Source organism: Aedes albopictus, chromosome 1, assembly GCF_035046485.1.
Source record: "Aedes albopictus strain Foshan chromosome 1, AalbF5, whole genome shotgun sequence".
Taxonomy (NCBI): domain Eukaryota; kingdom Metazoa; phylum Arthropoda; class Insecta; order Diptera; family Culicidae; genus Aedes; species Aedes albopictus.
The window spans coordinates 33,151,346-33,167,685 of NC_085136.1; the positions used below are offsets into that span (position 1 = coordinate 33,151,346).

The 16,340-nt window shown below is 36.9% G+C and overlaps 1 protein-coding gene across 1 annotated transcript in view; it reads right to left on the reverse strand.

Moving 5' to 3' along the window:
• LOC109428484 (octopamine receptor Oamb-like) overlaps positions 1–11,360 on the reverse strand; it is an 86,028-nt gene extending 74,668 nt beyond the window's left edge. Inside the window, exons 1-2 of the mRNA XM_029855262.2 lie at positions 11,111–11,360; positions 10,768–11,004 (exon numbers count right to left, since the gene is read on the reverse strand). Of these exons, the coding sequence (XP_029711122.1) occupies positions 10,768–11,004; positions 11,111–11,155 (282 nt within the window). The 5' untranslated portion in view covers positions 11,156–11,360. The remainder of the gene's footprint in view (positions 1–10,767; positions 11,005–11,110) is intronic.
• Between the last annotated feature and the right edge of the window lie 4,980 nt (positions 11,361–16,340).

Sequence of the window (16,340 nt, forward strand, 5' to 3'; positions counted from 1 at the left end):
ACATTTGAACCAATTTTCCCATACAAACTTCAAGCCTATTTTAAACGTAGGTTTTGGGAGACCAAAACATCTGAATCCGGAGGTAATGTTTGGTATTTTTCGGAATTTTTGTTTTTCATATAAGTGTGGGCCACCCTGCGCACCGTTCTTCAGCCCATACCCTCATATTCATCCTCTTCCAAAAAACAGACGATTTAAGAACCAATTGTTTCCGTTCTATTTATTATCATGCATGCTCTGCTCACTCCTAACATAAATACAGCAACAAATAGCCGTTATTGGCTTTGTTTTCCATAGGATGAAAATGAGAGTATGCTGAAAATGGGTTTCGTTCCCCTACTTTCTTTAAATTCTAAAGCAGTTCTGCAAAATGAACGCCCGCCAATAAGTAAACCACCAACAAATGCATTCCGTGGACGTACTGATAATTTCCCAGGAGATAAACCTTCCCACTCCTGCTTTCCTCATCAAACCGTAGAATCGAAGCAGTAATGAAACAGATTCCTGCGGGATGCCCAGCCAGCTGAGGAATTAATTTCCTGTTGGTCGGAATCGAGTCTAGGCAGCTACAGCAGCCGCACACAACTCTCATCTGTAGTCAATTCTTAGTTTGAGTTCAGCCAAGGGGGGTGTTCTTCAATCCACTGGAAGTCTTTCATGACTTGGAATTGTGCACAAATTACGAAGGGAGATTTTTTTTTCATCCCAGATCAAATCGCTGAGTTTTCATCAAAATAAAAATCGAAATTCTCTAATTGCACATCCCTACCCAATAAAAATTGATGCTGTACAACAGATGAATAAGCAGTTCTTAAGCTTGATTATAAAAATTTTGGCTGAATGGGCTGTTATTCAGCTGTCATTGTTACTTAAGTAGGAACAATTGGGAAAATTTTTATTTATTTATATTTTTTATTTTTTAAGTTTTAATCTGAATCTAGGTACCTACTTGCACTGAGAAGTCCGTTTTTCGAATTGAAATAAGTCAATTATGTAAAAGCTGGGACTTCAATCTAAAGAGAACGCTCGATTTCTCCATTACAAAGCATTTTTTTAAATTTGTTTTATATTATTCGTCAATAAAGGAACGAAACCACACCGACATCATTGCACTCTCAAATCTTCCATCTGTGCAGGTGATTCAATAGATCAAATTAACTTGGAAGCTGTGCCCCGTGATTCATTCTCCTGCCGATTTACGGTTGAGCAAAAGTGAGTGGAAGCTATTGGCACGGTTCGAGTGGAAATTTGGAGAGACTGGGACTGGAGTGGCAGAAAAAAAAAATTACCATATTCACGATTCACGCCCCCATCCCCCTCAAACCAGAGAAGGAGAAGATCCATTTCCGTTCAAACATTCTCATCGTTGGATAAAGTAGCGATGGAGAGCGCACTTGACTTTTCAAACCTCTCGATATGAAACGATGGTGCTTTTGGAAAATAGACCACTCGATTTGAGTTCATAACCTACGATTTACCATTTTTTGGAAAGATTTTTATAATTTAAAAATCATTACTTTTTAAATAAAATTAATTTCAGAAATTCTTGAATTTTTTTTTGGATTTTTTTTTTTAATTTTTTTTTACTATATTTCAGACTTATGCAAATTGAGCATCCTAACAAATGTACTCTTTAAAGAAAAAGTTCATTTTTTATGTTCAATTCACGTTATCTTGGGTACATTTTGAAGATTTTGCACCACAAAATTTTGGTGGTCTATAACCTTCAGGGAGATAGACCACAGGCACAAGGCGCAACGACCTCTGCCAATAACGGCGATTTAAATATGCGAATCGAATCGAAGTCAGCTTGGTTGGTAGGATGGGACTCTGATCAGCATTGCGAACGGCACAACCCTGGAGTGGAGGCGTCCTCGAAGGACGTGCCAGCATTTACATACCCACCCCTACTAAGGGAGACCGAAAGCAATCAAATTATTTTAATTTCCAGCGTTACACGTTTTTTTCTTGATTTTTACCTCGGTGTGCGAAGCAAGTGGGCGGGCTTATCCGAATGGTGGTTCAACTTTGACCTATGGGTACGGTATGATCGATAGGATTCTTATGAATGCTCTTCTAACAAGCCAAAGTCCCAGCAGGTGGCAGAGCTTTTCGATATTCGAGACTTAATTCACCTCGAAGGGAACTAATCATCATTTTGTTTTCTTCCTTGTTATTATTTTATCCTTCTTGTGAACAGACCTGACAAATTAAACATCTCTGCAACGAAACCCAAAATAAATGCGATAAAATTATCTTCAGAACAGAAGCTAAAGATCTTTTTTCTCAAGGTTATACTCATCCAAATTTTGAATCTTTTTTGCTTTTCTCGTACACCGAAGTGTACTGAAAGGCTATAAGCTCACTCATAAAACGAATTTTCGATAGAAGGCTCGGAAGGTCAAATCAAATATACCAATCAACGCAGATCGACGAATTGAGATGATGTCTGTATGTATGTATGTATGTGTGTATGTCTGTGCGCAAAAAAAGTTTACTCACTTTTAAGGCACTTCCCATTGGCCGATTATAGCTCGAATCGAACCGGAATTTTACCGCATTGTTTGCAATTAAAAATGGTCCGGATCGGTCAAGGCGTTCCGGAGCTATGGCCATTTCAGTGATTCGGACCAGCACCGGCAGAACTGGCCGTATATAAAACTGAACCAAGCCCTATCATGCGACACATCAAACTGCGGCGATTTTTGTAACTTTCGGAATGGTTGACGTGTTTTGTGCGGAAATCAACAAAAGAGACCATAAACTAATATTCAAGATGGTGGCACCAAATTCAAGATGGTGGCTGTTTAATAAAGTTTTAGGCTCTACAGCCATGCAATATGGGTATATTTGGTACGAGGAAGAAGCCTACACTGCAAAAATGGCTACCAGAATATCCAAGATGGCGGTCTAAAATCCAAGATGACGGCTCCAAATTCAAAATGGCGGCTGTTTAATGGAGTTTAAGGCCCTAAAAGCATGCAATTTGAGTATATTTGGTATGAGGAAGATGTCCGGATTCCAAAAATTGTGAATGGAATCCCCTAGATGTCGGTCTAAAATCCAAGATGGCGGCTCCAAATCCAAGTGACGACTGTTTAAGGGCGTTTTAGGCTCTAAACCATGTAATATGGGTATATTTGGCACAGAGAAGATGCCTGAAAAAAAAAATGACGACCAGAATATCCAAGATGGTGGTCTAAAATCCAAAAAAGCGGCTCCAAATTCAAGATTGCGGCTTTTTAATGGAGTTTAGTGCTATTAAACCATACATTACTGGTATATTTGGTATGGAGAAGATGACGAGAGTTAAAAAATGGCGACCAAATTCAAGATGGCGACTGATAAACGGAGGTTCAGGCTCTAAAATCATGAAATATGGGTATATTCGATATGTAGAAGATGTCCGGTCCGGAGTCTAAAAATAACGACCAGAATATCCAAGATGGCGAATTTAAATCCAAAATGGCTGCTCAAAATTCAAGATAGCGGCTTTTTCTCAAGATTTTGAGGCATCAAAATCCACGAAGGTGCTCGAAATCTTCCCCAGCAACATTCGAGAAACTTTTTCCTAAACAATTTGTGAATCTTTCTCGGGAAAATCAAGGCATCTTCATCAGAAACACCAATAAATACAAATTTGATTCATTTGAACCAAATTAGTTTCATTTTTATGCTCCAAAATCGAGCTAAGTTTTCTCTCGCAAAAAAAAATCACGCTTTTTAAGAAATTTGCATGAGCTTTGTTTCAACGGGCTTTGTGATATGGGCATACAAAGTGCCACAAAGGTAGATTTAAGGACGGCCGTCATATTTGCATTTGTTTCTCAAAATTATATGTTTGAAGGCATGGAAACAATTAAAAATATGGTTAACTTTGTTTCAATTCTTTTTTTAATTTTTTTTTTAATTTTTAATTTTTCTTTTTTCTACATGAATATTTGGGAAATTATTCCTAGGGAGTTTCTGGAAATTTCAGGATGATTTGTGCAGTTTTCTCAAAGAAAACTGTGGGAATATTCCTCTAAAAGAGACGAGTTACCTTTTCCCGGAAAATTGGGGAATTTTCTGTAGGTAGTTTCAGAGAATTGGTGGATTTTTTCCAGGAAGATAAGGGAATCTTCCTCGATGGATTTACTGTGAATGTTTTTAAATGCATCTCTGAGGGAATTTCTGAGCAAATCCTTGAAGTAATTCCAGGAAAAAATCGTGAAAAGTTTATTGCAGGAACTGGTACCAACAATCTTCAGAGAAATCCTAGGAATAGGCCCTGTAGGCCAGCGGTTTCCGAACTGTTTGCTTAACTTTGTAGTACATCAAAAAAAAATAGTTAAACAAGTTCTTACTCAAGATCCAGTTTGGAATCGTGAAAAACTCCCAGTTTCACTTAAAAAAAAGTTAGTTTTCCTAAACATTGATAGAAAAAGTGCTGGAGAGTTGCATAATCATTCTTGAGATTTTAAAAATCGCATTGATTTTAATGCAGAAACCCTAAAAGTCTATCAAACACTTGAATAGCACATCCAAAATTTCAAATGTTTATAAAAATTTAGCTATAACATAGTATTTCGGCGTAATCAAAAAGGTTCGACAAGTTTTGAGTTTCCGGAAGAAATCCAATACGATTGTGAAGATTTTAGTTCATGACTGCAACAATATATTAAATACTAGTGCGGAAAATCTCTACGTATAGATATAGAGAGGCTCTTCTAAAACTTTCATACTGGATGAGTTATTTGCATATCCCTGCAGGTTTCTGCGATAATAATGTTGACGAAACATGTCTCTTCGGAAAGTTTAAGGCAACATAAAGACCAGGCGACTAACGATCCGGACGGAACTTCAAAGAAGTACTTTGAATTACAAGCAATTGGTAACATCGGCCAAGCTGAAGCAGAAAAGTTCAATAACAAGATCGGAATCGTAAGGAAAATATTCAGAATATCATAATTTTAAGATTTAGTTGAAATTGAAATTCATGAAAAGCTTTCCAATAAAAACTTGGAATTGTCTTCAAATATTGGAATGTTTGATGATTGCATCTATACAGTTGGGAGACATAGTAAAAGATAAAAGTGTTAAAACTCAAAAAAGTCTTGAAGCTACACTAGCTTTACTAAGCACATTTTTTTTTCAATTGAGTAACTTGTGGTGTACCGGCGAAAGATCTACAGTGCATTAGGGAACCGCGGCGAACAGTTTGAGAAACACTACTCTAACAGTCTGAGTTAACCCTCTAATACCCATTTTTTTTATTTTAACCCTTTGGTGCCATATATGACCCCAACACATAAACGGCTGTATGCATTCACCCACTCGATAAAACAGAATACTGTCTTCGGCAAAGTTGTTGCCTATTGTGGAAAAATATGAATATTTGGGACTTCATTGATAACCTAGAACATCCTGAACACCATGAAATTTAAAAAAAAACGAAATAATCGACATACCAGTTGTTCTTAAAACTGAACTTGGATGTGAATTACGTTTATATGTATTCATTTAGCCTTCGTCAAGAATATCAAAGGGTGTTTTATATTTTGGTATGTTCTAGGTGTTCCAAACGGTCCTATAGTGTAGTCCTTCTAATCTACAAGAATATTTAATTTTATGTATTTTCGTCACAAGTATTGCATAACCTACTGGGATCCGTGAAGCTCTTGATATCTACAATGTCACTTATAGACACTAAAGGGATATTCCAGGTCAGCCAAACTACTTTGGAGTTCAGAACTTCAGGTCTATACTCGTTACAGTAGCCATATCTGCTATACTTAGTAACGTTGCATAATCAACCGCAGTTAGTTAAACAATCTAAAGTCTACCTTTTTATTATAAACCTTTGGGACATTGAGGGTCGTCCAAACTGTTCTATAATAAAGTCCTTCAAATCTACAAGAATAGCTATGTGGTTTCGCCATAAATAATAGAATAGAATAATCTGCTGAGATCCGTGAAGCTCTTGAAATCTCAAATATCATTTAGAGACACTATGGGAATGTTCCAGGTCAGCCAAACAATCTTTGAGTTCAGAATTTCAGGTCTACACTCGTAACATCAGCTATATCTGACATATTGAGTATCTTTTCCTAATCAATCGCGGTAACTGGACCATCTTGAAGTTAACTATATATTATTCTGAAGCTTTGGGAGATTGAGGGTCGTCCAAACTATCCTGAACTCAAGAACAGTTTGGATGACCTAGAATATCCCGACTGATCTGATACTGTCTATTGGTTTTTCAGAAGACTTACTGGACATGATAGATAACAAATCGTAGCTTTGTATAATGAAAGAGGTTACCGTTACACCCATAGACTTGAGGATCTAAACTCAAGAATAGTCTGGATGACCTAGGGTATCCAGAAAAAATATTCTGCATAATATTTTACCGGTTTTATGCTATTGACCACCGAAACTACAGAAAAACTTCAAAAAATCCATAATATCGTTTGGATAAAATCGATTTAAACATGATTTGGAAGGTAATAATTTTTAATTCGCAATTTTGTTTTTTTTTTTTTTGATTATTGTTTTGAACATCCTTACACTTTTATATTTTTCCTGGAAGCCTATTTGGGACACAGACTTTTTAAAATGAAAAAAAAAATTGAAACTCTATGATTACTATTGAATTATTTTAAGAGTGCATTCTACCTCTTTAAATTCTTTTACTATTATAGATTGATTGAGGAAAAATCTTATAGTTATTTATGTAACGAGTGAAATAAATGATTTTTTCAGCATGAGTCGTCCATTTATCCAACAAAGCTTGCCGAGTTAGTTTTTTTTTAATTTTTTTTTTCGTTTTTTGACCGGTTAAATGCGAAGAATGCTGAAAAATCAAACTTTGCAACGTGTTCCATACAACATTTGGTCGGGGTTCTGCTAAACCGAACCAAAGACCATTTTTTGAAAAATTGAGTTTTCTTAACCATTGGATGAAGAAATTGATGATCCTCCTTCCATGTAAAAATGTAGTAATTCTGACAGCTCTTCGTGGAGTAAATTCAAAATTTCTGTTTGGCAGAACATACAAAAAATAAAATTGCATCCAGCCAGAGTGAACTGTAAACCATTCCATAGAATCAGCGAAATGTTAGAGTTTTGGTGCAGATGAAGAACATTTCAAGTTCTGCTCATCGCTGTCAAATTTCTAACTTCTAACCGACTCATAGTAACAATCTGTGAGAGAATTGAACACGTTATTAGAAATACGGATGTTGGAGGATACAATTATGTTTCGATGGTGCTGATCGCCATTTTTCCAAATCACATTCAGCCAGACCGAACCAAATCCACTGCATTTTAGAATCTATTTATTCTCAACAATACAAAAATCATCTGGCTTTAAATACCTGCGTTATGTCGACACACCTCATAGTGATAATTTAACACAGAAGCCGTCATTGAACAACAAGGCTAATAAGAATAATAAAGCTTGAAAAAAAATCAAACACTTGGTTCACTTTGGCTGATCGAAAAATGGCGTTTTCACGAAAACCATGCTAGAGAAGAATGTTTAGAACTTGATTCAGGCTTAACGACTGACCTTCAGCTAGGCAAAATGATCTAGAGGTAACGTGCTTGGTTATCACTTAAATGATCCGAGTTCGAATCTCTTTAATATTTTCGATTTTTTTTTGTCTTGGTTCACTTCGGCAGAACATTTTCATGGTTTTCTTCGACCAGAATAAATTTGAAGTACACAAATTGCTCCACTTTCACATCTCAGGACCTCAGGACATGCAAGGACATCATTTGACATAATCACTCTTGCTCTGTGCCTGCACATGCACCGCCTATGAAAATAACATGGGTGGGAAGGGCTGAGCTCGGAGGGCTTCCGCCGTTCATATTTCAATCTATTTTGAGATCTCCGTGCTACCATTTTATACGCGTCCTCTCTGATTCATGTAATGAATTGTGAGTGATTTCAAGTTCATAGACGATGAAAATCGAGATTTTTTTTCACATTCCGACTGGTTTTCCCTGAAACAAAAAAAACTCAGTCAGCCAAAGTGAACTATAAACCATATTCCAATGTTTTTGTCCAGCCAGAGTGAACTGAGTGCGAAGTACTGAGAAATTAAATGTAATTATATCAATTATTTCAAATAATTTACATGTATTCTTCATCTCTGATGGTTAATGAAGACTTGTAAGTTACATGTATGCGGAAAAGTTGCAAACAATCTTAGCTGTTGTTTATTTGTGAGTGAATAAACTTTAAGCTTAATTATCTCGGAATAAAGTTTTTGGCGCTTAGTTCGGTTTAGCAGAACCCCGGCCATTTTATGCAATGATTTTTTTTCCATAATGCAAAACATTTGTGACACACAAGGTAATTCTTCAACCAAGAATAGCGTATTATGTGTAGGTTATTTTATCGAAATCGGTTTAGGATTGGCGCAGATATTGTCGATAGAAGATTTTGAAAACTTTGGGCATCCATTTTAAAAATTGTTTAGGCTATAACTTTGTTGTTAGCTCATCGAAACGTCAGAAAATTTGGTCGTAAGTTCTCCAAGTAAGGCATAATGATTGGTGAAAATTTCAACATAATCGGTTAGCTATTCTTTTTTTTTCAACAATTCAAACATTTTCGGCACATTTCAACATTTAAAAATCAGTATGCAGTGTTTGAGTTGTAGAACTGGCAAGACTGTCCCGATTTTCATAAAACTTTAACAGTGTTAAATTATTGTGTTAAATTGTTTTTAGTTAAAATTTCAGCCATTTTGGTTGAATACTTTCAGAGCAGTTTGAATTTCACTATACCGTCTACCCCCGTTGGTTTGAACGACATCTCATGCAAACCAACGGGGTTCATTTTAGCACAGAGAACAGACATCCAAGTCCAGTTCCGAAACTGTGTAAGGAATTTAACGACCATTTGAAATCGGCAACACAAGTGGCAATAGCGTGGCGCTGCAATCGGTTAATTTCCCATACTAATTTAATTCACCACTTGAAATGTTTCAATTCACCACTGGCTGTGGCAATATGGTGTTTGGTGGCGTTAATGTTGTCATCGTGTATTGGTTTGCAACCTTACTCAAGTAAAGATTCAAATCCTTACACAACTTTCCGAGTGAAATTTGTTCTAGCCTGGATGTCTGTTCTCTGTGATTTTAGTTTGAACTCCTAGCAACCTTGTTGGCGTCAAAAAAAAGCACACTACTGGCAACATTATTTGGTGTTTTGTTTTGATTATGCGTTCCGTTTCACACCGTTCCACAAGCAGAATGACGTTTGAGCCATTTTTAGTTTGAACGATGTGCAGATTAGCGGGGGTCAAACTAAAAAGTGTTCAGATTACATGTCGGCAAACCAACGGGGGTAGACGGTACCGAATACCACATCTGCTTATTGTGATATATGTAGTGCTACATAGGGAACCAAGTAACTTGGGCAGCTGCTTCTATTTTTGGGCCATTACAATTCAGTCAGTTCTGAACCAATTGACACAATGGAACGCGGTGAGATAGATATACATAGTATCTAGCCGTGTACAGAATTTCAAGTCAATTGATTTAAAATTTACTGAGTTATAACCGGAAAAAAACTTAAAATAGAAGCCACTGCCCCAGTGGCTCGGTACCCTATATGACTACAACTTTTTAACGGGTAGATCTAATTGAATGAAATTTTGGCACAATGCTTCTACACACATACCTACTCAACGTACAGAGAAATTTTCATTGAAATCGGTTCAACAGCAGTTTTAGGTAAAAAAGTGATATTTTTTAAAGTGTTATCGCAAAAGACTTTCTAAAAGGGGAAGGATATCTGAAAGAACCCCTGGAAGATTTTCTAAATGAATCCATGAAGGAATTACTCAGGGAATCTGTGAATCCTTGGGTAAAACTCTATTGAAATCTCTGAGGAATTTCCACAGAAAAATCCGAATTACGAAAGAAATCTTTTGAGGTATTTTTGAGTAGCCCTCTAAAAATTAACAAAAAAAAAACCCTAGGAATCCTGAGAAATTTTTGAAGGAATCTCTGAGAAAATTTCCGAATAAATCCCCGAAAAGTTTCTTAATGAATCTCTGGAGAAGGTTCTAGTGAGATCGCTGGAAGATTTTCCGCAAGAAACTTTGGGGGATTTTTCTAAGAAATCCGTGGAAGATTTTGATGAATCTATTTTAGACTAAGTTATGAAAAAACTTCCTAGAAGCATGTGTGGAAGAATAAAAAAAATATAGGATTTTTCAAAAAATACTTTCAATAATTTTCGATAAAACCTTTTGAAAAAAAAATCACTAAAGGAAAAAAGGTTCACTAAAGGAATCTTCGGAGAAATTTCTAGAAATTTCAAGAACAAAAATTGAAAGCAATTCGGAGAAAAGAACCCAAAAGAACCCTAAGATGCTTAGATGAATTTTTAGAATGTAGAAGAAAATTTCCGAATGTATGCTAGATTTTTTTATAATCCGTGAAGGACTGCCTGTTAGAATTGTTAGAGAAATTCTTGGAGAAAGTTTTGAAGAAATTTCTGGGCGATTTCCAGAAAGAATAATTTCGTAGAAAACAAAGGAAAAAATCCTAAAAAAAATCCCTCAAGAACTTTCTGAATAACTATCTAAAATTTACAGAAGAATCCCCACTGGAACTTCTGATAGGATCTGAAAGAAATCCTACGCACAGAGGTACGACTAAGATATGTTTACACAATTCAACAATAAAGGTGAATCAATTTCAATTCGAATTCCCAAAATGAAAATTCAAAAAAAAAAAAACCTAGACCACCCGTGATACTTACTTTCTGCTCCTTCCACCCGACCAGCGGCGGGAAGCAGATCACAAAGGACAACACCCACAGCCCGGCGATGAGCGACTTGGCCCGCCCGGTGGACATGATGCTCGGGTAGGTGACGGGACGGGTGACGGCCACGTAGCGGTCGAGCGAAATCGCGCACAGGTTCAGTATCGACGCGGTGCACATCCAGACGTCGACGGCCAGCCACACGCGGCACCACACGTCACCGAAGATCCATACCTGCGGAAGGGATAAGAGGAACGGAGAAAAATGTGAGGTTAGATTTCATTTAGCTTTTTCACTATACTTATTTTTAGGGTGAGAGTGGTTTTCCGCAGAATTTCACCTGGAAATGCAAACCCGAAGGGAAATCAATCCGACAAGGAGTCATCTCTCTTCCAAAAGCACGATTGTCTTGTGGTTTCCAAGTAATAAGCCATTCCAGAGAAAAAGTCTAATATGTCTACCGCTGTCATTGGAACGAATTTCTGGCATTTCAGTGGTATGTTTGTGGCTGTTCCACCACTCAATTCTACAGGAAGCCAATCGGGTCACAGCCAGAACACCACCCACCTTTTGTACTGAGGGGAAGCTTGCAAAGGACAAGAAAAAAAATCCCTGCATCATCAACAAAACTGGATTATCCTGTAAATTGGCTTTATTATGGATGGCAATAATTTCATCTGATAACGGTCGTTTAACCTGGTTGGTCCTACCCAACAATATGTCGTCGGTCTGGCCCGGATCAGTATCCAGGGTATGTACAGTACACAGTGAACATGCGGCTTGGCTTGTTGAATGGAATGGATGATATCATAGTATGTACAAAGAAATGGAACATCATAGGGATATTGTGGTAGAAATATGGAAACAGCACACAAGTACAACAAATTCCGAAATGCAACTATGAACGACCATACCAGAAACCTGAAAAAAAGTAACAAATGCGAATGGATGGACTAAACTTTAAGAACAAAGTAGCTTTAATATGGGCATATCCACCGATGAACCGAATTCACTCGGTACGAGAATTTTAATGGTAGAGCGGAGTCTTTTTCAATCAGAATCTTGCTATTCCGAATGTAAATTGCACCGTTCATATGCTAGCGACAATTGATGATAACGAACAAACTTGCCGAGTTCATCCTTATTCTGAAGCTATGGACTTATCCACCGATGAACCGAATTCATCGTGGTCCGAGCATTTTGACACTAGAGCGGGGCCATTTCCTATCAGAGTTGTTCAATTCTGATTGGAAATCGTACACTTCTGATTGGAAACGGCTCCGCTCTAGTGTCAAAATTTTCGGATCACGATGAATTCGGTTCATCGGTGGATAAGTCCACAGACGAGGGCACCGATGAACTGAATTCATCGCGGTCCGAAAATTCTGTCACTAGAGCGGGGCCGTTCCCAATCAGAGTCGTCCAATTCTTAGTATCAAAATTCTCGAAACGAGTGAATTCAGTTCATCGGTTGATGAGTCCATATGGACTTATCCACTGATGAACCGAATTCATCGCGGTCCGAGAATTTTGACACTAGAGCGGGGTCTGTTCCAATCAGAATCGTCCAATTCTGATTGGAAACGGCCCCGCTCTAGTGTCGAAATTCTCGGACGTCGATAAATTCGGTTCATCGGTGGATAAGTCCATGGAATGATCCACCGATGAACTAAATTCACTCGGTATGAGCATTTTGACACCAGAGCGAGGCCATTTCCAATCAGAATCTTGCTACTCCGAATGTAAATTGCACCGTTCATAGGCTAGAGACAATTGAAGATGATGAAAAAGCTCTCCGAGTTCATCCTAAATCTTAAGCCTATGGACTTATCCACCGATGAACCGAATTCATCGCGGTCCGAGAATTTTGACACTAGAGCGGGGCCGTTTCCAATCAGAGTTGTTCAATTCTGATTGGAAATTGTGCACTTCAGATTGGAAGCGGCCCCGCTCTTCTGTCAAAATTCTCGGACCGCGATGAATTCGGTTCATCGGTGGATAAGTCCATGGACTTATCAACCGGTGAACCTAATTCACTCGGTTTGAGCATTTTGATAATCTTCAAATTCTTATTGGAAATGGCTTTGTTCTAATGTCAACATTCTTGGGCCGAGTGAATTCGGTTCACCGCCGGTGGATAAGTCCATGGGCCAATGAACGGGTTCACCCGTTTGACGTTTGAGCGGGGCTCGACTCGACAAACGAGCGGGGCCATCTTCAATCAGAATCGGAAGATTTTGATTGAAAATGACCCCGTCTACATTCTCGGACCGAGAGGATTTAGTTCACGGGTGGATAAAGTGGAGTTGGATGAACGTGGATGAATTTAACGAAGAGAAAAAGTGGATTCTGCATATAAAAAAAAAACAAATGTGACAGTTGCTTCATCCTCTTTCACGATGGGTAAGCCAGTTCCTTAGTCTACAGTATGACCCATAAAAAATGCGAAAGTTTTCAAAGTCATCGTTCCCTTAGAACTGATTAACCTTGCATGAATCTATTGGATAGTATAGTAGAGCCACTTTTCTGATAATTACAAAGGAACATGGACTAATTTCATGCACATACCTTTGAAAATATAACGTTGAACATATGGATGTCGAAATCGTCCAAAATCCAATAAATTAAGAGACATCTTCTGAAAATTGAATTATTTGACAAATGATAATTTTTAGAAAATATTATGTTTTAAGCATGAAATTGTTTTTAAGTACTTAGTATTTGTACCTATCATAAAGCTAGGTTTATATGCCTTCATCGACAAAAAAATGTTTTGAAAAATGTTCAAACAGTGTTAAGTTTTTTATTAATTTATCTTAAATACGGTTTTTAATATGTACATAGCACCTTTTTGCCTTTGTCGTACACCAAGGTGTACCGAAAGGCTATATGTTCACTCCAAAAATGAAATTTCGATAGAGCCCCCAGAGGGGCAAGTTTCATATACCAATCAACTCGGCTCGACGAGTTGAGATGATGTCTGTGTGTGTGTGTGTGTGTGTGTGTGTGTGTGTGTGTGTATGTGCACGGTGTGTTGAAACAGGATTATTATCGCACTTTCATGAACCTAAAATATTTTTTCGTTATAAGTTAGCCTTAGCAGTATATATTAAGATTCTGGAGGTTAAAAAATCTTTCATCGGGGAAAATTAAAATAAATTCGATTTTAGTAGTTTACCACTTTTCTCATATAATTATGGTATTACGCAATCCTGATGAACCTAAACTCCGCTAGAAAAAGTCCCCTTTCTAATATTAAATTTGAAACCATTTAGAGAGAAACGAATGCAAAAGTTTTACAACGAGTTTAAATTTGTTTGGCGTTCGTTTCATGTGTCCAGCCCACTACAGTCTGCCGAAAGTCATAAATCATAAAAGTCTACATTCCTTCCATATGTCTGGCTGGTACATAGTTATTTGTAATGGAGGAAAACAAATACTTCTCATTAGTGAGACTCATACATTTGAGGAAATACCATACACCTGTGGCTCACACCATTTGCAGCACATACCCTTCATGTGCCAATTTGCCTGAAATGGTGGGTATTAATTGCACATACTTTGCATGCCAAACCATGTAACGTTTGCAATTGCGATTGCGAAATCATTAAACAAATATGGTGATTTAATCACGCGTATATTTTTACATTCATGTTAACTGTAAATTTAGTTGTTTTGAGCTAGTTTAGCAGAAATACTGATAGCTCTTCGAATATAATAAGAGCTTTTATGCATACTTATTGTGCTCTGATTTTGCAGGGCTCGATGTTTTACTAAAAAGTGAAAATATATCCTATGGATACTTTTGTTCGCATGTTGGACACATAGGGCCGATTTCTTCACCCTGACTAAAGCGTTAAACCAGGTTTAACTATTAGGTAAGCCTGGTTTACCGGTTAATCCGAGGTGAAGATATCAGGCCTTAGATAATAGCTTTTAATTATTCTTTCGGCACACGCCTTAATACACGTACTTTAAGGTAAGCATTTGTAATAATTTTTTTTATTGTGAAATCAATCAATGTTTGATTGAAACAGTTTTAGATATGATGATGATGAACCTGGGCATGCTAGCGGAATACATGTACGTAAGAAGAATATCGGATTAAGTACGAGGCAGTGTAGATGACCTAACAGTTGAGGTTGAAATACGTATCTGTCAAAGAATGCAAAATCGTAGTGCAATGAAAAAGAACAGTCCTTAACTCTATCTTCTTTATTCTTAGTTTTAGATAGGTTCATGTTGAATATGTTCATTGTTGTTTATAGTGAGAACAAATTTAACTAAATTTATAGATAAAATAAAAAAAATAAATGTAGAACAAGATTAAGAAGATATCAATGTACTGGAAATATCATAAAATATAAAAAACAACAATAACAGTGATGTGCAAAGTGATGCAAGATTGACGCAATTTGAGGTTCCCATACAACTTTTTAAGAACTTTTATTAGTTATTTTATGCTTCATTTTCGAATCATTGGATAGACTTTGATTGCTATCCAAGCAACACACATGGTTACAAAACAGAGACGGCAGCGTATGTAAGGGTTACACAGAAGTCACCGTGACTCACTGCGCAACTCTTACATACGCTGCCGCCACTGTTTTATAACCATGTGCGTTGCTTGGGTAAATAGTAATAACACATAGAAGATGGTTGGAAGGTATCGAGTGTACGACTTTTTAATTCAATTCTAATGGATAGTTTCCACTTTGTAAGTACAGTGCAGTGGTATTTTAGTTTTATGACTAGTCGTTTTAATCACTATTCCTTTTTATTTCGTTTTTATCAAGGACAAGTGACATTTCTCCCCATACTAAATCTGTTGTCAAACTCACTTTGCAAAAAAGAAGGAATTTAACTTGGGAAAAAGAAACTTTATTTTATGCAATCATAACATTGAAACCATTATAATGCATGAAGTTTTTATCAAGACCATAGTGTCCTATGAAGTAAAACTACGAACATAGAAAAAAATCACTACACGAGACTACTATAATTGAAATTCATCGTATTACTTGCAAATTGATATGTTTCCAATATATTTTAGGCTTATACTTTAAGATGTCATTCACATTGACATATATCAAGTATGCGTTTCATTCGGTAAGGTAAATTCTTAATGAAAACTTGGGATGTTTTGAACAAGATTTCATTAGCATTTGTATAATTATCCTTGGCCAAATGATTATTTGGTTAAAAGAATATAATGAAATTCAAATTGCTTATCATGACTAGATAATATCACGTTAACCCGCTGTTTCATCTAATTCAACCCGTTTCAACTTGCCCCTGTGAAACATATTTTGAACCGAATGTTGAATTATCATTTTTGAATCCATTAACATAATATGACAACGCCAATCTAATGTATTTTGTGTCAACTTTTTGTTATTTGAGACTCAACAGCCCACTTAACCCCAAAGGTATCAATTTATAAGTAACAAGGAGATAAGTCTTTGAAAATTTAAAGATTTTGTATGGACGAAAGTCCTCAACAGATCCGAGGCAGAAATTTTACAAATTAGTCACGCACACTCAGTGTAGTCGACTCACACTTTTAGGCA